The following is a 20,367-nucleotide window of genomic DNA, read 5'->3' on the forward strand; positions in this document are numbered from 1 at the left end:
GTTAAGGAACTCACTCAGGTTCACCAGCAGCTTTTTTTTTTTTTTTTTTTTTTTTTTAAACTAGATCTTAATTTTGGATGGCTCACCCAACTATTAACGGCAGAGCTGGGGTTTGAGCCCAAGCAATTCAGTAAAAAGGTTATACTCTTAACCACTATACTATGCTGCTTCTTCAGTATTTACACGATTCTCAAGAAGAAATAATATTTTTTTTTTTTTTGAGATGGAATCTCGCTTTGTTGCCAGGCTAAAGTGCAGTGGTGTGATCTCGGCTCACTGAAACCTCCGCCTCCTGGGTACAAGCGATTCTCCTGCCTCAGCCTCCCGAGTAGCTGGGACTACAGGCACGCATCACCATGCCCAGCTAATTTTTGTATTTTTAGGAGAGGCAGGGTTTCACCATGTTGGCCAGGAGGGTCTCGATATCTTGACCTCGTGATCCGCCTGCCTCGGCCTTCCAAAAGTTTTGGGATTACAGGCATGAGCCACCAAGCCCAGCCTGAAATAATTTCTTAAAAATATACCTAGCACAGTGCTTCCATACATTTTAAGAAGCTAATAAATACTTGCTTTCTTCCAGAAATCTGGCAGGCAACAAATGTAAATTGAGACTTCAGTTCCAGTGAGAAGAAAATGGAAACGAAGATCTATTTTTAAAAGATACAAGTTAATGTCTTCTATACTATACTATACTATACTATACTATACTATACTATACTATACTATACTATAAAATCTCTTCAGTGTCTAAAATGTAACCATGAAATTGAATTGAGGTATATACCTCAGTATGTAATATGACAAACACACTTCTATATTCTAAGAACAGTGAGAGGTCAGATAAGAAAACTATCATTATTTAATACTCATTAGTGTTATCTAATAACTCAATGGCAATGATGAAAACTGGTTATTTTTCCTGGGTTTACTAACAATTCTACATGTACGCTGAATGATCACAAAGCTTTAGAGGTTTCTCACCTCATTCAAGCACTTCTTGAAGTTCTGCAAGTTTCTATACCGGAGGCTTCATTTAACCCAGTTACCTAGCCTGACTTTGCATGTATGAAAACTAATCCTGAACTAAGATCTCTCCAGAAAAGATTTAATGAGAATTATACAGACAATTATCAACTAGACTCAAGCACAAAGAGGAAAAGAATGGTTTCAGAGTTTATTAGAAATAGTAAAACACTTAGAACATAAGCATTTTCAAATGTTGATAGTCACAATCTTAGAGAGATCAAATACATAAGCAAATAAATACAATAGAATTTAATGAAGGACATGCTGCAGAAAAAAAGTAACAGAAATATGACTAGAGAACAAAAAAAGGTTAGTAAAAATTAAGTGTGGAAAATTATTTAGGGATACAATAATACATAGTTTTAATGCAGTAATTATACTTCAAACTCTCTTACCAGTGTCTGAAATGTAGGCATGAAGTTGTACTGAGTCATCAGAAGACACATTTGAAAGGTCATCTAAAGACTGAGAAAAAAAAAACCGGAAACAAATTTTTAAAATTTTGTAGGAAAAAAAGTATCAAAGAATTCTACATCATATATGCATTACAATTACTCATTTTCATGCATGTAAACTATATATTATTTGTATACCCTCCATCCCCTCCACACACAATAATCTTTTCCATTTAGGCTAACAGAAAAAAAGCAAAGATTAAGAAACAATAAAACAAAATAATTCAGTAATAAACTTATTAGATTAGTTCTCCCTTAATTGCTTGTCCATCTACTGTAACTTGCTACTTTTCAATTATGGTCCTTATATGGCAAGAAAATCTAGATAAAAATAAGTAGACATATTCTTACGTTAACATTTATGTTGAAATATACTAGAACCAGCTCTGTATTTTTAGCTTAATACTTTTGTTAATATAGAAATAATTGTTATACTTAATTTAGATTCCTTATCTATAAAATGAGAATACTACCTAAGTCAGAGAATTATGTGAAGATTAAATAAGACATGTAAGACATTTAGAAAACTGCCTAATATAACAAACGTTAGCTATTATTCTGATTATTTATTAAATGAGGTAAATCCATAGACTATGATAGATTTTAAATGATCAGTTTTCAAAAACAATTCCACAAACATAAATGCCTATTGATTGACTCAAAACGAATCTTTTATAACTACGACCTTTGGGTCTAAACTTTAAAAATATTTTTGTCACGTATACATATATCCACACATACATAAAAAGGAATATAATCATATAATTAAAGCAGACTGCAGAGTTAACATAGCAGCCTGAAACTGCTCTGCCTAGAAAAGACTGCTTCCAAGGTTGTTCCCTGGACGGAATCTGGGAACTTAAATTTGGGGAAGATTCCCAGCATTCTCCAACCAGTAAGAGTGGTTTACCATATCTAAACTATCTATATAAGAAATGTTTATGCTGAACACCTGCTTTCCTTCTAGGAGTCTAGAATTTTGGTATGTGCTATGTAATCTGCCTCCAATAAAAAACCTGTACATTTAGTCTCCAATGAGTTTTCCTGATGGCAACATTTCACACGTGTTGTCTTGCTGATTTTGCTTTATAACCTTTCATGGTAAGAAATTCTAGCCATGAGTAAGACTATGGTGTGTCCTGTGAGTTTTCTTAGCAAATCACTGAGCCTGGAAGTGGTCTTGAGGGCACCTAACATATATAATCTAGACATATTTCATGTATTTACATTATTCACACATTTCACATATTCATAAAATTCAGATATATTTCACTCTTTAAAAATAATAGGATGTGAATGAGCTTTTGAGTCCTAATGTAATATTATTATTACTAAAACAGTCATCTAAATGACTTAAATGCAACCATCCATATGACACAGTCACTTAAATTAAGGCAACTGCATTCTAAGAAGAAGGCCAAAAATGTATCTACTAAAAACTGATTGTTAAGAGAAGTAAAATGTGATAATTCTATGCAGATAATCCACAAGACTTCCCTGGTCAACTCAAATGGCAAAGACATCAAATTAAATTAGATCTAGTCCATGCTCTACTATCAATACCTTAAGAGACTTTAACCATATCAACTACTTTCTTGGATTTCAGTTTTCCCAATGGTAAAATGGGGCTAATACCTACTCTACATCACTGTCAGGACACACTATGAATGAAAATGCTTTGGGAAAAAAAAAAAAAAAAGGATGCATTTATTTTTATGTGCTCAAGAAATCATTTTGATAGAAATAGCACAACCTTTACTTCAATATTTTTATGTGAAAGATAGAAGACTCAGAGGAAATGGAATATTCTACCAAATTTATATTTTCTATTATAACTTCTTCTAATTATAAGCCAGCACAGGTAACATAAAATAATCTATTTTTTTAAAAAAAGCATTATTAATAATGGTAACCTTCCCTTGTAAACATTTAAAAAGGTAAATATACTTATCTCTTTAAACATGTTAGCATCTCATACTATGCAATCCAAAAGTTGTTAAAAAGGCTTTGTGGAGAAATGTCTTTTTATCTCTTTTAAAATATGCAATTAGTAAATATTGTTTTCATTACATATGACGAAAACTTTGGAAAAATATTAGTTACAGTTATAATGCATGTAAATATCCAATGGACTACAAAGTTACAATTGGTAAAGTAATATTGACAAAACTACACTTGATTTAGAAATGTAGCAAAAGAGAATTGTGATTTCAAAACAAGTACATTAATGCTATATTGAAATAAGCACAATTTGCAGAGTACTCCTTAAGTTATGATTCTTAAACTCCTTGTAAGAAAGTGTTTTTTAACACTAAGACAAAAATTGAAAATTCAAATTTACGATGATAGTCATCAAACACAACGAAAATGGCACTAAATGCTTGTAACTTACTTACCAAGCTACCAATGGCAAAATGAGTACAATACCAAACACATTAAATATCTCCTTTGTTTAGCATACTGGAATAAACTATTGTGATCTAGTTTATAATCTTAAGCTATTTTTAAAACGCAGATATTCACTAAAATTTGTCTACATGGTCCAACTACTTAACAGTATGAATCAAATAGATTTATGGGAATAATAAAATACTCCAAGTCACTGACTTCAAGAATGACCTTCTTTTTATCCAGAGACTATTCTGGTTTATACTACCATGTGACAAAGGAGACTTATCTTATTTGGAAAAGCATTTATTCCAGACATGGAATAAAGAAAAAAAAAATTTTAGTAGTGTTTAAATATTTACACAAGCACTACAAATGTGAATACTAAAAACTTTCAAACCAAGGAAGGGTTTCATCACATTTGGAAACTTTTCTATATGATGAACATTATTTTTAACACTTCCTTCAAGTTCTAGGAGCAATTAGTTTTTGTTTAAAGCTCTGGACTACAACAAGTAAATGGTAATAATACCAAATGATTTAGGAAATATTTTAAAAGTTACAAAGTATCTGACAATTCCACAACAGATCTGCTTTAGTGTTTTACTAAAGGTTATAATACAGTAATAGAACATTTACTCAATAAGGTTATTTTAGAAGTAAACATAAGACAACTAACCTCTAAAACATTTAGCTATTACGAAAGGTCTAAAAGAAAAAGTAATGCAGGTAGGAGGAAAAACAAAACAAACAATACCTTACCTGTTTTTCCCCTCCCCAACCCAGCCAAACTGGACTGAAACCTTCATAGAACACTAATATTTCCTCCTAACAGCATCTTAGGAAATAAGTTATTCAATGGCAAGGTTGGATATATAAGAGAGCTAAAATGTTCATTATTTTACACTGTACCTTGAATATATAAAATGCCAATGACAGTTGAGATTCTAAAAACATGTCATTCTAACTTCTAATCATTAAGGATGTAGTTGCTGTAAAACTGTCTAAACTTAACAAAAATTTTTTTTTGTTTACAACGACCTGAATTTGTTTTGGTGTAGACTATAAGAAATATCTATTTGGTTTTGGTTATCCTCACCAGTTTTATATTTCTTTCTAAATACAAGAGGAGAAAAAAACTGATTCCAATATAAACATTTATGTGTCACAAACTTACTGCCTATCATAGCAATTTAGTAATCATAATTTAAACATGCTAAATATTGGAATTAAAAATAATGAAATCAATTTTTTACAAAATGCACAAAAGCAATTATGCAGGTTTAACCTAAACCAATTTTTTAAATAAAGATAAAATATAATTTTTAAGTTCTAATTCATATATGCCTTATATGTGAACTTAGCATTTCTTTAAAAGCATAATAACTTTTTATAACACTAAATTATGATTTGGGGCCTTCTTTATATATCATTTATTTACATATGTTAAGGCTCAGCCTTTTACATTATTTTCAAGTCACTTTAATAAAGTACCCATAATAGTACTTACCAAATTTATGCTTCCTGTAGGAGACCCATTAAAAGATTCTGCAGGGGGGAAATTCAACTTAGTATACAGCAAAAAACTTTAAAACGGTTGCTTTATCTAAGGTTCAAACACCAAGAATGAAAGTCACATAAGCCAAGATATAACATAATAGTAAAAAAAAAAATAAAAAAATAAAAAAATAAAATTGTGGAATACTCCCAAAAACTTGATCCCTTAAAGTTCTATGGTTTTCTAAGCCAGGCATTTAAGTGACAATATGGTATGTACCTGATAGCTGGCCAAAAATCAAAAAGGCATTAGTGTTCAGGAGAGTAATTATTAAATGTTTTTATTCTCATAGTATCAAATAAGTTGCCTAATACAATATAAGCATGAGGAAAACACTGCAGAATGAGGCCCATTAGGAAACATCAGCACTATTCTGTAACTTCTGTCTCACTGGATTAAGAAAGATTACAAATAAAATCAGTCTGTAGTGTGAGGGAGAAACAGACTTATTTTTAATAGGTCTATTAAGTCCTCTTATTCTTGGTGGTAGATTTTCTTGAAAATACTGGAAGTCCAGATTTTTAAATCAATATATAACTAATAGACAAAAAGACACTTAAAACTGCTTATGCAATTCCATTTAACTTTTTTAAAAAGCAACTGGGAAAAATTAATGTTAGAGAGTAAGTCAATTTTAGATTACTAGTAAACATTAATATCAAGCAATAATCTTTTCCCTTATGGTTTTATTATAAATCTAAGAAAATTAAGTTACCAATTAAGGTGTTTCTTTATTAAACACATAAACAAATCTATGGTAAAGCAATATTCATACACAGTTTAATATATGGTTTCTAGCACTTAAGAGGTTATTTATGAATTTGGTTCTCTAAATGGGTCTTCAAAAAAGCAAGACTATAATTTCTACAAGGAGGCAGCTGATACTGCCTTCCAAATTTACTCTAAATGCTCAAGAACATTTCTTGGTTCTTCAGCCCTTTGGGTCATTAAAAAAATGGGAATTTCACCTAGGATTATCCCTTGGTGATACTTAAAATGAGTAAAATAGTTCTCTATCCTCCTTATTCAATTATATGCCTCCTACCTCTTCTGTAGTCTGCCCACCTCTTAAATCTTCCCACCAAAGACAAGTCAAGTTAAAGGAGAATTTGGGATCAAAATAGGGCATAGTTTACTTTCTTGATCAACAATAAGAAGATCCAGAAATACAGTATAAAATCAATCTTGGTCGACATTTAATCAAGAATTGGATGACTACCTACAAATATTAGAAAACAAAAGAAAGCACTGTTCAACATGGTGAGAAAAACAATGTTGAGATTAAAACTTAAAAAGGAAAACATATTCATATAGTTTTAAAAGACTATGAAACTCTGTTGTAATAAAGGAGAAAATATCTATTTTTAAAATAATTTAATAACTAAAGAAAGTAATCATGAATAAACAGAAAGGGCAATGGATGAAATGAGGAGAAAAAGAGAGAGGAGAGATAGTAAGCACAAGCAAGCCAACCAGCTAATTCTCTACCTACTATTAAGTTTAGTTAAATAGGAATGAAATTTCTACTCAAGCAAAGAAAAACCACCAGAGGATACAGTACTATACCATATGATATGACTTGGTCCATTAATTTTAGGCTCAAATGTAGACTACTTTTAAAAAAATCAGCTGCACATTAATCCCTAGATTAGATAATTATTTCAGAATGTCTAAAAGGTAGTCAAAATTTCAGAATGTCTAAAAAATGCATGTAGTGCTGAGCAGCTTAATTTTAAAAGTCAGAAAACTAATTTATAACAAAAAAATGTGGAAAGGCCTTTTTTTGATTAAATAATCATATAAAAAGAAGTATATCAGAAGCATTACTATTTGAAAAAGGTAAACCAGTGGCCTAAAACCTAAACACTGACAAAGACAACAAAGCTGACAGTTATTGGCCCAGCGTGGTGGCTCACGCCTGTAATCCCAGCACTTTGGGAGGCCGAGGCAGGCAGATCATGAGGTTAGGAGATTGAGACCATCCTGGCTAACACAGTGAAACCCCATCTCTATTTAAAAATACAAAAAATTAGCCAGGCGTGGTGGCGGGCGCCTGTAGTCCCAGCTACTTGGGAGGCTGAGGCAGGAGAATGGTGTGAACCCAGAAGGCAGAGCTTGCAGTGAGCCTAGATGGCGCCACTGCACCCGAGCCTGGGCGATGAGCGAGACTCCGTCTCAAAAAAAAAAAAAAAACCTGACAGTTATTTTAAATAGTAATGTTTCATATTATACCCATCAGTCCACATATTTTTTTCAAATGGTTTCAAAAAAGGGATAATTTCACAGTATAAAACTCATCAATTAGGAAACAAAATATTAGACAGCAATGTCTTAGAAAGACAATAAGATATATAAGTATGTAATCTGAAACTACAATCAATGATTCAAATGTGAGAAGTTACTCAATGACTGATATATGAGAAGCAAATTTACTTCAGATCAAAACCAGTTCCCAAAAAAAAAAATTTAATATACTTCATGTTTCAAAAAAGTACAGCATATGATTTTAGGAAGTTTGAGATTGCTTATAGTTTGCTTCCAATAGCTGTACTGAAGACGACAGACTGGCTGGAAAGATATCAATGGAAGCTAAAAGTCCATTTAAAAGCTGGAAAGAGTTCTTAAATTATAGGATCAAAAATTACTTCCACAGAATATATTGCTACCATCACCAGTTTAAATTACACGTTACTTAGAAGCCCATAAAATTAGTTGGTTATGACTTTGTCTTCTCTCTTTCTGAGTCATATAGAAAATCTACTTCACAAATACTAAGAAATTTCTAAAATAGATAAAATTAGTATAAACAACAAAAGCTTTTATGATAGTCATTTTAGGATGGTTAGCTGACACAGAGTTGCTATTGCAAATTTCATATAGTATCTCTATAAAAGAACATTTTTCAACAGAGACAGTAAGTACAGATATATACAACAAACTAGAGGTACATAAAATTTTACTATTCAACTCACAGAGAAGAACTCTATTCTTTTTTTAAAATTTTCCATACTTATGCAATCAAAATCAGTTAATAGATTATTCCAATTGTACACAAAAGTAAACTTGAAAGAGTATTAATTTAAAAACCCAAGGCATCAGATAAACCATCCAAACAAAAGTTACTAAATTTCAAATGTAAACTTCGGTAACTAGATTTCTTAGATTATTTAAAAAACAAAATCTCACTAGTGTAGACAGAGGGATAAGAGGTGGAGGAGAAGGGAGACTGAGAGACTTCCATAATAGAGATATTTTTTTAAGCAGTGCTCACGACCTCGCTATTTTATCTCCATTCCCAAGTGTGCTTGTCCATAAAACCTGTTCATTAGTAAATGGTCATAACTGAAGCACTTTCTTAAAATACTTAATCTTTCCCGTTTACTTTTTACTGACCTCATTCATTTACTTGGTAGAACATACCAGAAAGATCATCAAACGTCAGATATTTAATTAGAGCTTAATAAATAATTCTGAATTGAATCACAAGTTAATGATCACTGGGCCTAAGAATTTGGAAACTTGTGTTCTAAAGACTATCCCTCCCACTATTCTTATATAACTCACTATTTACTAATAAAAATCGATACTTGTGTTTTACTTTATAAATCATTTTCAAATGCATAATTCCATTTAAATCTAACAATGACTAATGTAAGATATTATGAGGATATTGTTCCAGATTTACCAACTCAGAAAAATGAGGCTTGAAGAATTTAAGTACTTGGACAACACATAGGTAGTAAGTGGTAGAATGGGAGTAAAATCTAAACATTCTGACTCCTAAAACACGTTTTTCACTATAACATGTTAATAGGTCTCATTATCCTCATTTGAAAAAACTGAAGGTTGGAATAAACGACTCTTACAGCTTTTTCTAGCTCAAAAGTCTCTCACACTGTGTAGAATTTGGAAAAGTATACAATTAAAGATATTTAAAACTGTAGTTTTTTTTATAATGCTTTATAGTTTATGATATACTGAGTCATTACTTATTGCATATTAAATCTTCTCAATAATTCTATTGTTAATCATGAATATTATTACTTACTCGCAAAAGGGAAACTGCCATAAAAATATTTTAGTGACTCACCTGAAGAAAACATTCTTCTTTAAGAATTCAAGGTTTCTATAGTTATATTCTAATCCATTATTAAATTTTCAATATTTTAACTTAGTACAGTCACTAAACTCTGTCATTCATTTGTAGATTTTTAAATATATTACAGTTTATATTTGGACTCCAATAACATTTTTAACTTATATAAAAGCTCTTTTGGTAAGCCGAATATATACAAATATATATGCATATATGTGTAAAATGGGTGCCACCTTACCTCCATCTCCATCATCGGATCCTCTGAAACTAGGATCTTTTAACATGTCAAGCTCAGCTAACATGCGCACATAAAGTGCATTCTGTCTGAAGGAAGGATAAAATCTTTCATCTCGTAGCATCAGTTCATATACCTTAGTGAAATAAATCAAGATAGTCAACAATTAATACAGGTATGTGGTGATTTTTACGAAATACAATTTCACCAAAAGACACACCGAGGTCTTGTCATAATGTATCATAGTTACACGCTGTCAGCAATAAGACTTTTTCACAACAAATGATTTCCTCTGATCCCTCCAGTAACTAAATTATATTGAAAAAAATCCTACTGCAACACAAGTCACAGACAGCATGTTCTGGGAAGTGTTTTCTGAGAAATAAGTACATATAAAGGTTCAAGGCTCATGTTAATATCTAGCTCTACAATCAAATTCAAATAAAACAACCCAACTTAAGGATTTTCCTCAGAAAATAAACAAAATAAACAAAAATACTGGTTTACATTTCTGGAATTGAGAAGTATAATTGCCATAGCTTATCTTTTTAATACCACTCTACTTTTAAAAAGTTTTTAAAAACTAATTACATTACATAAAAGTATTTTTTCTCAAAAAAGATAAAATGATAAATGCTGTACATAATAATACCTTCCTTTGAATGTCATCAAAGATTTCAGGGGTTGGATCTTCATGATTCAAAGTATCTGCTAATTTTGCTACTAAATAGTCATCAACAGTAACTCTTGGAGATGCCTAACAGAGAAAAATAATAGTAATGATCTCTGTAATTTCTTAATACAAGATGATACTTGATAGTATGATAATAATGGAATATAATATTGAAAATAACTGGCAGGTAAGAATCACTGGTTTGTAAATGACGCCTTGACATTTAAGAAGGATGAAACAGGACTAAATCCTTCTCTTCCTCATGTACTACATAGCAGACTTGTAAACAAACACGGATTTAAATCTCGACTTCTGCCTAACAAGTTATCTCTCACTAAGCTTCATTTACCCCATCTGTAAAATGGAGATAATACTATGCAAGGTTATTTAAGATTATTGTAAGGATTAAAAGAGATCTATATAAGATATATACCATAGTGTCTGGCACATAGGAAACACTGTCATTAGGAGTTAGTGTTTAGTATTCAGTAGTACTAGATGTGTATTAATATGACTGATCAACAAATAAGTGATTTCATTTATTATCTGACACTAGAGAATCCTTTTGAATGTCCTTTAAAGAGACTACTGTTATCCTAAATTTGGTTTTATAACCAATGCTGCAGCAAAGTTCCAGTGTGATATGGGGAAAGAAATCCTTAAAATTAATTCGTTTTAAGAACTTCCATTTCAAAGCATATAGTAACACAGATAACACAAGGAAATACAAAATTTGACATTTCAACTTCAAAAATTTCTTTATTAAAAGAAAAAATGCTGAAAAGCTAGACATGTCAACAGCTTCAGCACATCAACTTTTGCATTTTTAGTTCTGAAAAGTCTGGAGAGTAAATGAGCCCTAGAGACAACTTTTAGAGAAACTAACAAAAAATATTATTTACATAACTTCTCTAATTTATCCAATAAAATAAGGAACAGGTTGGATAAATCAAGAAAGGAGAAAAAAAAGTAAACATCAGGGTATAAATATGTAGGAAAAGGGCTATACAACTTCTAATGCCCCATTGTCAATTCGACACTTTTGTTAGTAAACCTAAGCAGGTTGTGTGGTTGTTGTTTTTCTGAGTGGGATGCTTATTTGTTTTGTGTTTTGGGGGGTAGCAGAGTTGCCCCGAAATAAAAACAGGAGAACTAAACAGCTTCGAGTATGTAACAAATATTAGAGAGGAATATGATGTTACTTGGTTTTGCCCTTTCATCTGCCCTCTAAGCTCACTAAACTCACTTTCTAGGAAATAAAAAGGGTGAATTTGAAAAATAATATTTTACAATTATTTAAACTTTACTTTTTCCTATATATCTCAAGTACACAGAATGGATTAAGCCACATCTTTGGTATAGGATGACCAACACTTTTAGTGTACCAACATGAAACACAACAAGTCAGGATCCCCTCTTCCAAAAAAAGTAACACAAAAATAATATTTATATGGCCAGGCATGGTGGCTCATGCTTGTAATCCCAACACTTCAGGAGGCCAAGGCAGGCGGATCACTCGAGGCCAGAAGTTTGAGAACAGCCTGGCCCACATAGCAAAAACCCTGTCTCTCTAAAAAAATACAAAAATTAGCTTGGTGTGGGTGCATGCCTGCAATCCCACCTGCTCGGGAGGCTGAGGCAAGAGAATTGCCTGAACCTGGGATGCAGAGGGTGCAGTGAGATTGTGCACTCCAAACTTTATGACAGAGTGAGACTCTGTCTCAAAAAACAAAACAAAACAACAAAACAACAACAAAAAAGAAATATTTGTACGCATGTTATTACTTTAACATGAAAATATAAAAGTGAATGCTTTCCCAAAATTATCTCTTAATGTGTATTCTTTACTTTTCTATTACAGAAATGTGATTATTTAAACAAACCAATGGGACTAACAGTGGCAAATAATCTGTGTGAGACAAATACAACAATATGTAATTTACAATGTTTGTGACCTCTGATGTACCATTAAACCTTTTATAAAATCTATTGGATACCTAAATGTTATAGGTTATATTGTTTTGTATTCTTAAAATATAGAAAGACTTTTTAAAAGGCAAATGTACATAAAAGCAGAATGTATGTGCAAAACAGGTATTATCTATATTTAACAAAAATAAATAATGACTTTTCTATCGAGTCCATGATGCAGTAGGATATTTTTGCTTTTTCTGTTTCCTTCTCTAATAATACTCTTCTGAACTGCCTGAAGCCTTTAGGACATCTTTTTATGCAGTGTTACCACTGAATATAGTCAAACATAAAAATTCACCTTGATTTTTAGATCTGCTCTTTTCAAGCCCACCTCACACTTATTTCTTGTGTCAATCCAATGTGAAGGATCAAGTTAAATAACCTTTCTTTAAAAAATTTTTTTAGAGACAGAATATCGCTCTGTTACCCAGGCTGGAACACAATCGTGTGATCATGGCTCACTGCAGCCTTGATATCCTGGGATCAAGCCATCTTCCTGGCTCAGCCTCCCAAGTAGCTAAGAATACAGCCTTGTGCCACCAACTCCAGCTAATTTTTTCTCTTTTTCTTTTTGTAGATACAAGGTATTGCTATGTTGTCCATGCTGCTCTCGAACTCTTGGCCTCAAGCAATCCTCCCACCTTGGGCTCCCAAAGTACTGGGATTTCAGGTGTGAGCCACTGCGCCTAGCCTAAATATCCTTTCAACAAAATAATTTGGGCATGTAATAATTGGGATTTTATTTATTAAAAATAGGTTTTTAAATGCGTAGAAATTTGATTTTGGTGCTCAAAAAAAAGTCCAAAAACCATATATATGGCTTGTTTGGTAGGTATCTCAATTGTTTGTCAATCAGGTCTTTTCCATCTATAAATTTATCACACAGGCTATCCATGCCTACAATGCTCATTTTTGAATACTTTGAAGCATAATGATGTTATCATAAGTTAAATCCCTTTATGAGGAAAAATGGTTTTTAAATAGACAAACTTTTGAAACTGAAGTTCAATTCCAGATAAATTAGTTTTAGTAAAGAAATTTAGAAAATCCTGTTTAAGTTGGCTTTTCTGGTGACACATTTTTTTTTTTTAATATTCAAGTAGTCTTATTTCAAAAACAGGAGTCATTCTGTTAACTATATGAGTTTTTACCACAACCTACATGTAACATCAAACAACTCAGGTCAGTCTGTCAACTCTTCTCTAGGCTGCTTTTGGCCTCGTCAAAGATCACCTACCAATTTTAGAGAAACAGTATATAAATTTCTGTTTACTGTAATCCTTTTCTCCATTTTCATTTAAAAAGTATTTCAAATTGGAGAAAAACATTTTTTTGTCCTATACTTAAAAAAATATGATTTTACCACAGACCAAGATTTTAGCATTTTTTCTATAGCCAGCAAAAATTAGACCTAATTAAGTAAATTATCTTCTTTTCTATTTCTTGAGTTAGTGTGGCAATCTGTGTCTAAAAATTTGTCCACTTTAAGTTGTTTAATTTGTTGTCATAAAATTGATCATAGTATTTGCTTACTCCTTTTAATTTCTGTAGGGTCAGGATTCATGTCTCCTCTTTCGTTTATGAATTTGGTTATCTGTGTCTCCTCCCATTTTTTCATGGCCAGTCTAGCTAAAGGTTTGTCAATATTGTTGATATTTTCAGAGAACCAACTTTTGGTTTTAGATTTTCACTATGGTTTTTCTGTTTTCTATTCACGATTCTCATAATAATCTTTGTTTTCCTTCTTCTGTTTGGCTTGGGTTTTTCATTTCTAGATTTTTAAGGTAAAAACTTAAGATTGTTGATTGTAGATCTTTTATCCTACACATTTTTAGAGCTACAAATATTCTTCTAATCACTAAGTAGCTGCATCTCATGAATTCTGATACAATGCATTTTCATTCTCAATTAAAAATACTTTCTAGTTTCCTTGTCACTTTTTGTTGACTCAGAGGCTATTTAGAAATATGTTGTTTAATTTTCGATTATTTGTAGTTTCCCCAAATTTCCTTTTGTTGATTTCTAATTTGATTCCATTCTGATCAAAGAATTATTCCAATACTTTTAAATGGAGATGACTTTTATGGCCTTGCAAACGATTTATCTGGGAGAATGTTTCATGTGTTCTGGAAAATAATGTGTATTTTGCTGTCATTAGAGGAAACAGTCTATAGAATAATATACATATATGTATTACAGTATTACATATATTACATATAATATATACATAAATTACAATATTATATTAGAATTATTATATTATTAGAATATTACATTATTAGAATAATACATGTATTCTATAAGTTCTAAAGCAATTCTATCCTATATATGTATTCTATACATTCTATAATAATCTATATAATCATATAAAATATACTCTATAGACACTACAGATGTATTACATTCTACAGAATTATAGTATAGTATATATATTCTTCTATAGGATTGAGTGAGTTATAATGTTCCTGAAGTCTTGTATATCCTTGATGTTTTTCTAATTGTTTTATCAATTATCGCAAGTGAGGTATTGAAGTCTCCAACTATAACTGTTGAATTGTCTCTCTTACCCTTCAATTCTGCAAATTTTTGTTTCATTCATTGGGGGCTGTTATTAAATGTATATATGTTTAATACATACATTTAAACATATATACATTTTTAAAAAATATATATGTACTCTCTTTTGTTTATTTTTGCATGGTTTATCTTTTTCTATACTTTTACTTTCAGCCTGTGGTGAATCTAATATGTGACCTTGAATCTTGATTCTGTCATTTAGTATTTGCATGACTGTGGACATGATAATTTGACTGCCTAAACATCAGAATCTTCACTTAAACGAGGATACAGACAGACAGGAAGATTGTTATCGATTAAAGGAAACAACGTTTTTGAGGTAGTCAGCCTGGCATAAGCAATGGATTACAAAAATTATTAATAATACTGATAAAGAAGAAAACAGTAATCAAAATAAACTCTCACCTTTTCTGATAAATACTGTTCATAAATTCCAACAGCAGCTGCTCTTAAAAGACCTTTGGTTTGGTTGGTTTGATGTTTTCCATCTCTCTGACGACTTAATAAAACTTCTAGCTGCTGTTGGGCGGTAACCCGGTATCCTTCCACTGTCATCCAAAAGAATAGATGTGCTTGACCTCCAGTTTGCTGCATGTAATCTACCAATCAAAAATCCATAATAACATAAATATTAGTGTCACACAATTTGGGGTCCATGTAGTTGTATGACAAGTAAAGAAGGACTAAAGTTTCAAGTGTTTAAAACTCCACATTTTGAAAATGTTTTAGCAAATCCCTGAGGTGAAAATATAGTTGTAAATTAGTTATGCTAAAAAAAACAGTTATGTTAAAAACAAAAGTGAAGGAATATATTTCATAATTTTTTAAATCCCACTTTTCATAAAATCTCTAGTGAATAAATTTGTTACATAAAACATTCAACATTTGTTCTCAATAAAGACTGTTATGAATATTTCTAGACATATTTTTTAAAATGACTCAACAAACCACATATTTATATTTTTATCACAAAAATGAAAATGTATAGAGGTTTACTGAAAATGTCCTCCAGATAAAAGCAATTCTAATGTAATAGTAGTAAAATCTAAATTAAAAATATATATATTAAAATGGTATAAAAACAAAATCCCTCATGTACACATGAACAAAAATGATACAAACAGGTTTTATACATTGTATGTTCCCAATAAAGTACTCTTTCTCAATGAATTTTAATTTGCATTAGAATCTCCTAGAATTTATTTTAAAAGCAGTTTGGTAAATGCACATTAGTTTTGATAACTATTTCCTTCAAAACAAAATAAAGCTCTACCTCCATGGTTTCTAAAGAAAAACATTTCAGAGAATAAAGAGAGGACTGAATTTGGCAAGCAAAATATTAGCTACTTAAAATTTAATAATATTTAAAATTCTTAAAAATTTCAAAGAAGACGTGGGAGTGTGAAACACCAGAATTCTCTCTCTCCACCTCCACAGCAAGTGCAATGGCAGAATCTGATGTAACTAATTTGGAACTCTGGAATCTACTGAAGATTTGCAATATTTAGGGGAAGGCTTGGGAAGTAAGCTTTGGTTAATTTCAGTTCATTTCAGCTGCAGCACAACTGCAGCTACCCATTCCTCACTCCCAGACCCCTAGAACAAGTAGCTATGCATGCACTCCAGAATTAGCTTGTACACAGCAAGCAGGAACCAGGGTGGACAAAAAACAACTTGTCCTTCAAATATTCAGAATCTAGGCTCTGACAGCACACTGCTGCTTCTGATTACAGAGGTGCACACAATATAGGCAGCCTTTGTTGTTGCATATCTCTTGATTGGTCCAAGCCCCTTTACTTCTTGCTGAAGTAACGAGCAAGGTATTTAGAAGACTGGCACCCTTTCTCCCTTGACTCCCACAGTTTTATCTTTTTCTCCCTTTGGGAGCCATGCATTAAAAATGAGGACATTCAAAAGCAACCACATATGCGGGAAAATTAGAAAGTGACTATACCTGCCCAGGGAAAAGCACAAGCTCAGAATAGTCTTGAGAAGACTTTAAGTTTATACCTCAGGCTGATCCTTAGCATAGACAGCCTACATATTAAAAATAAAAACAGTAACAACAATAAAGAACAGCAAACCCTAAGGAAAGGGAAGAAAGTGATTTCCAGAGTTACTACATTATTAGATTCAAATAGTTATTCATATACACACACACACACACACACACACACACACAACAAGGCACACAAAGTATGTGGCAAGTGTGGCCCATTCAAAGAGGAAAAAAAGTCAACATACATCAACAGAAACTGTCCCCAAAAAAGACCTGACGGAATATCTACTAGAAGAAGACTTTAAAATAACTACCTTAAAGATGCCCAAAAGACTAAAGAAGGATGTAAAGAAAGTCAAGAAAACAATCTATGAACAAAACGGAAAGATCAATAAAGAGATAGAAAACCTAGAAGAAACCAAAATAAAATGATGGAGGTGAAAAGTACATAACTAAAATAAAAAATGCACTAAAGGAAATTTAAGGTAGATTTGAGCAGGCAGAGGAATCAGCAAATGTAAGGATAGAATAATAAAAGTTGTAGATTCGAGAAACAGAATGTAAAAATATAAAGAAGAGTAAACAGAGCCTAAGGTACCTGCAGGACCAAGTTACATGTGGGAGTTCTATAAAGAGAAGACAGAGAGAAATCGTCAGATCATATTTGAAGAAATAAGTGAAAATTTCCCAAATTTGAAGAAAGGCATGAATATAAATATCCAAAAAGCTCAACAATCTCCAACTAAGATGAATTCAAAGATATCCACATGGAGACACATTATAATTCAACTTTCAAAATATAAATCATCCAAAAGCAGAAAGAGAAAAACAACACATATAAAAAACCCAAAAGATTATCAGCGGATTTCTTTCAAGAAACTTTGGAGGCCAGAAGGTGATGGAGTGATATTCAAAGTGCTAAAAGAAAAATACTGTCAACCAAGTTCCTATATCTGACAAAACTATACTTCACAACGAGAGAGAAATAAGGATTCACAGATAAACAAAAGCAAAGGAAGCATCTTACCATAAGACCTGCCTTGCAAAATGTGCTGAAGGGTAAATTAAACAAATGGACACTAGATAGTAACTTAGTACCTTGAAATCATATGAAGAAATAAATATCTCAGTAAAAATAAAAATATGGGCAATTATAAAAGCTAGTATTATTAACAGTGAGTTGTAACTCCTATTTTTTTTTGTTTTCTATGTGACTGGAAAGACGAATATGGTTTTTAAAAAATTAATTATCAATCTGAAAGCCAGAAATATTGTACTTTGTTACTGCACATCCTGGTTTCTACATAATCTACAAAAGTAACTCATTTAAATAAGAACTATTAGTTCATATTTTGAACACACAATTTGTAAAGACGTAGTTTTGTGACATCATCAAAAGAGGGATGGTGACAGAGCTGTAAAGGAGCAAAGTTTTGACTGCATTTGAAATTAAGCTGATATAATTTCAAATTACAGTGTTATAAATTTAGGATGTTACATGTAATCCCCATAGTAACCACAAAAAAAATAGCTACATAATATACATAAGAGGAATTAGAAATTTAAACATGTTACTACAAAAAATCAACTAAATACAAAAGAAGTCAGTTACGTAGAAAATTACTATCAAAAAAGATATAAAGCATGTAGAAAACAAATAACAAGATGACAGAAGTCTTTCCTTATTAATAATTACTTTAAATGTAAATAGATTAAACTTTCTAATCAAAAGACAGAGACTGGCAGAATGGATTAAAAAAATCAATCCAATGATATACTGTCTACAAAGATTTTAGATACAAAGACATAAATAAATTGAAAGTGAAAGGATGAAAAATCACATCACATGCAAACAGCAACCAAAATAGAGCAGGGGAAGCTATACTAGTATCAGGAAAAATAGACTTTAAATCAAAAAAGGTTAAGATATAAATAAGGTTATTATATATTAATAAAAGATTCAGCATAACAAAATGATACAACAATTATAAACATTTTCATACCTAGTAACAGATCATCAAAATATATGAAACAAAAGCTGACAGATTTGAAGGGAAAAAGAGATAGTGCCACAATCATAGTTTGAGATTTCAATGCCCCACTCTCAGTAACGGATAGAACTAGACAGAAGATGAGTATGGAAATAGAGGACTTAACACAATATAACAGGTAGATTTAACAAACATACAGAACACTTTCCAACAACAGCACACAGCTTCTTCTCAGGTACACATGGAACATTTTCTAAAACAGACCATACAGTGGGCCACAAATTGAATCTCATAAAGTTTTTAAAAATGGATATCATGCAAAGTATCTTCTCCAACTACAATGGGATAAAATTATAAATCAGTAACAAAATTAAAACTGGAAAACTCATATATTTTTGGAAATCAAACAACACACTTTTTATTTACCCTACTTATCCTTTGAAAACATGAAAACACACTCACACAACCAATAGATCAAAGAAGAAATCACAAGAGAAATTGGAAAATACATAAAGATTAATTAAAACAAACATAACATACCAAACTAATGGGACACAGCAAAAAGGAAAATCTCAAATCATCTTTCCTTACGTTGTAAAGCTTTCTAACTGTATAATGTAAGGAAATAGAAAAAGAACAAATTAAACCCAAAGCTAGCAGAAGGAAAGAAACAGTAAAGATTACAGCAGAGATAAACAAAAGAGAGAACAGAAAAATAGTAAAAGTCAATGAAAGCAATAGTTGATTCTTTGAAAAGAGTGACAAAATTGACAAACATTTATCTAGGAGGACAAAAAGTGAAAAGACTAAAATTACTAAAATTGGAAGTGAAAGTGAGGATATTACTAATGACTCTACAAAACTAAAAGTACTATGAACAACTGTACGCCAATAAATCGGATATCCTAGTGGAAATGGAAAAATTCCTAGAACACAGAAAATCTACCAAGACTAAATCATGAAGAAATTGAAAATCTGAGGAGACTGATAAGTAGTAAGGAGACTAAATCAGTAACCAAAAATCCTCAATAAAGAAAAGACCTGGACCTGAATAGCTTTACTGGTGAATTCTATCAAATATTTAAAGAAAAAGTAACACCAATCCTTTTTAAATTTTTCCAAAAAATTAAACAGGAAACACTTCCTAACTCACTCTATGAGGCCAGCATTATTCTGAAAACAGAGCCAGATAAAGATAGTACAAGAAAACTACAGACCAATGTTCCTTATAAATATTGACGTAAAAATCCTCAATAAAATACTAGCAAAACAAATTCAGCAGCATATTAGAGATTATATACCATGACTAAGGTAGCATTTATTCCTGGAATCCAAAGATGGTTGAACATACAAAAAAAAAAAATCAATGTAATACAGCACAACAGAATGAAGGAT

General features: G+C 31.4%; 1 protein-coding gene across 7 annotated transcripts in view; it reads right to left on the reverse strand.

Annotated features, from left to right (window-relative positions):
• The window catches only part of SNX13 (sorting nexin 13), a 153,237-nt gene that overhangs the window by 39,977 nt on the left and 92,893 nt on the right, over window positions 1–20,367 (reverse strand). For 6 of the 7 annotated variants that reach the window (XM_050783102.1, XM_050783103.1, XM_050783104.1 and 3 more), the window contains 5 exons: window positions 15,388–15,581; window positions 10,411–10,515; window positions 9,762–9,894; window positions 5,380–5,417; window positions 1,422–1,491 (listed from right to left, as the gene is read on the reverse strand). In XM_050783102.1, the coding sequence (XP_050639059.1) occupies window positions 1,422–1,491; window positions 5,380–5,417; window positions 9,762–9,894; window positions 10,411–10,515; window positions 15,388–15,581 (540 nt within the window). Of the gene's footprint in view, window positions 1–1,421; window positions 1,492–5,379; window positions 5,418–6,472; window positions 6,647–9,761; window positions 9,895–10,410; window positions 10,516–15,387; window positions 15,582–20,367 lie in introns of those variants that run through there. The other variant, XR_007724026.1, reaches the window with a different exon arrangement.

This window comes from Macaca thibetana, chromosome 3, assembly GCF_024542745.1.
Source record: "Macaca thibetana thibetana isolate TM-01 chromosome 3, ASM2454274v1, whole genome shotgun sequence".
NCBI lineage: Eukaryota > Metazoa > Chordata > Mammalia > Primates > Cercopithecidae > Macaca > Macaca thibetana.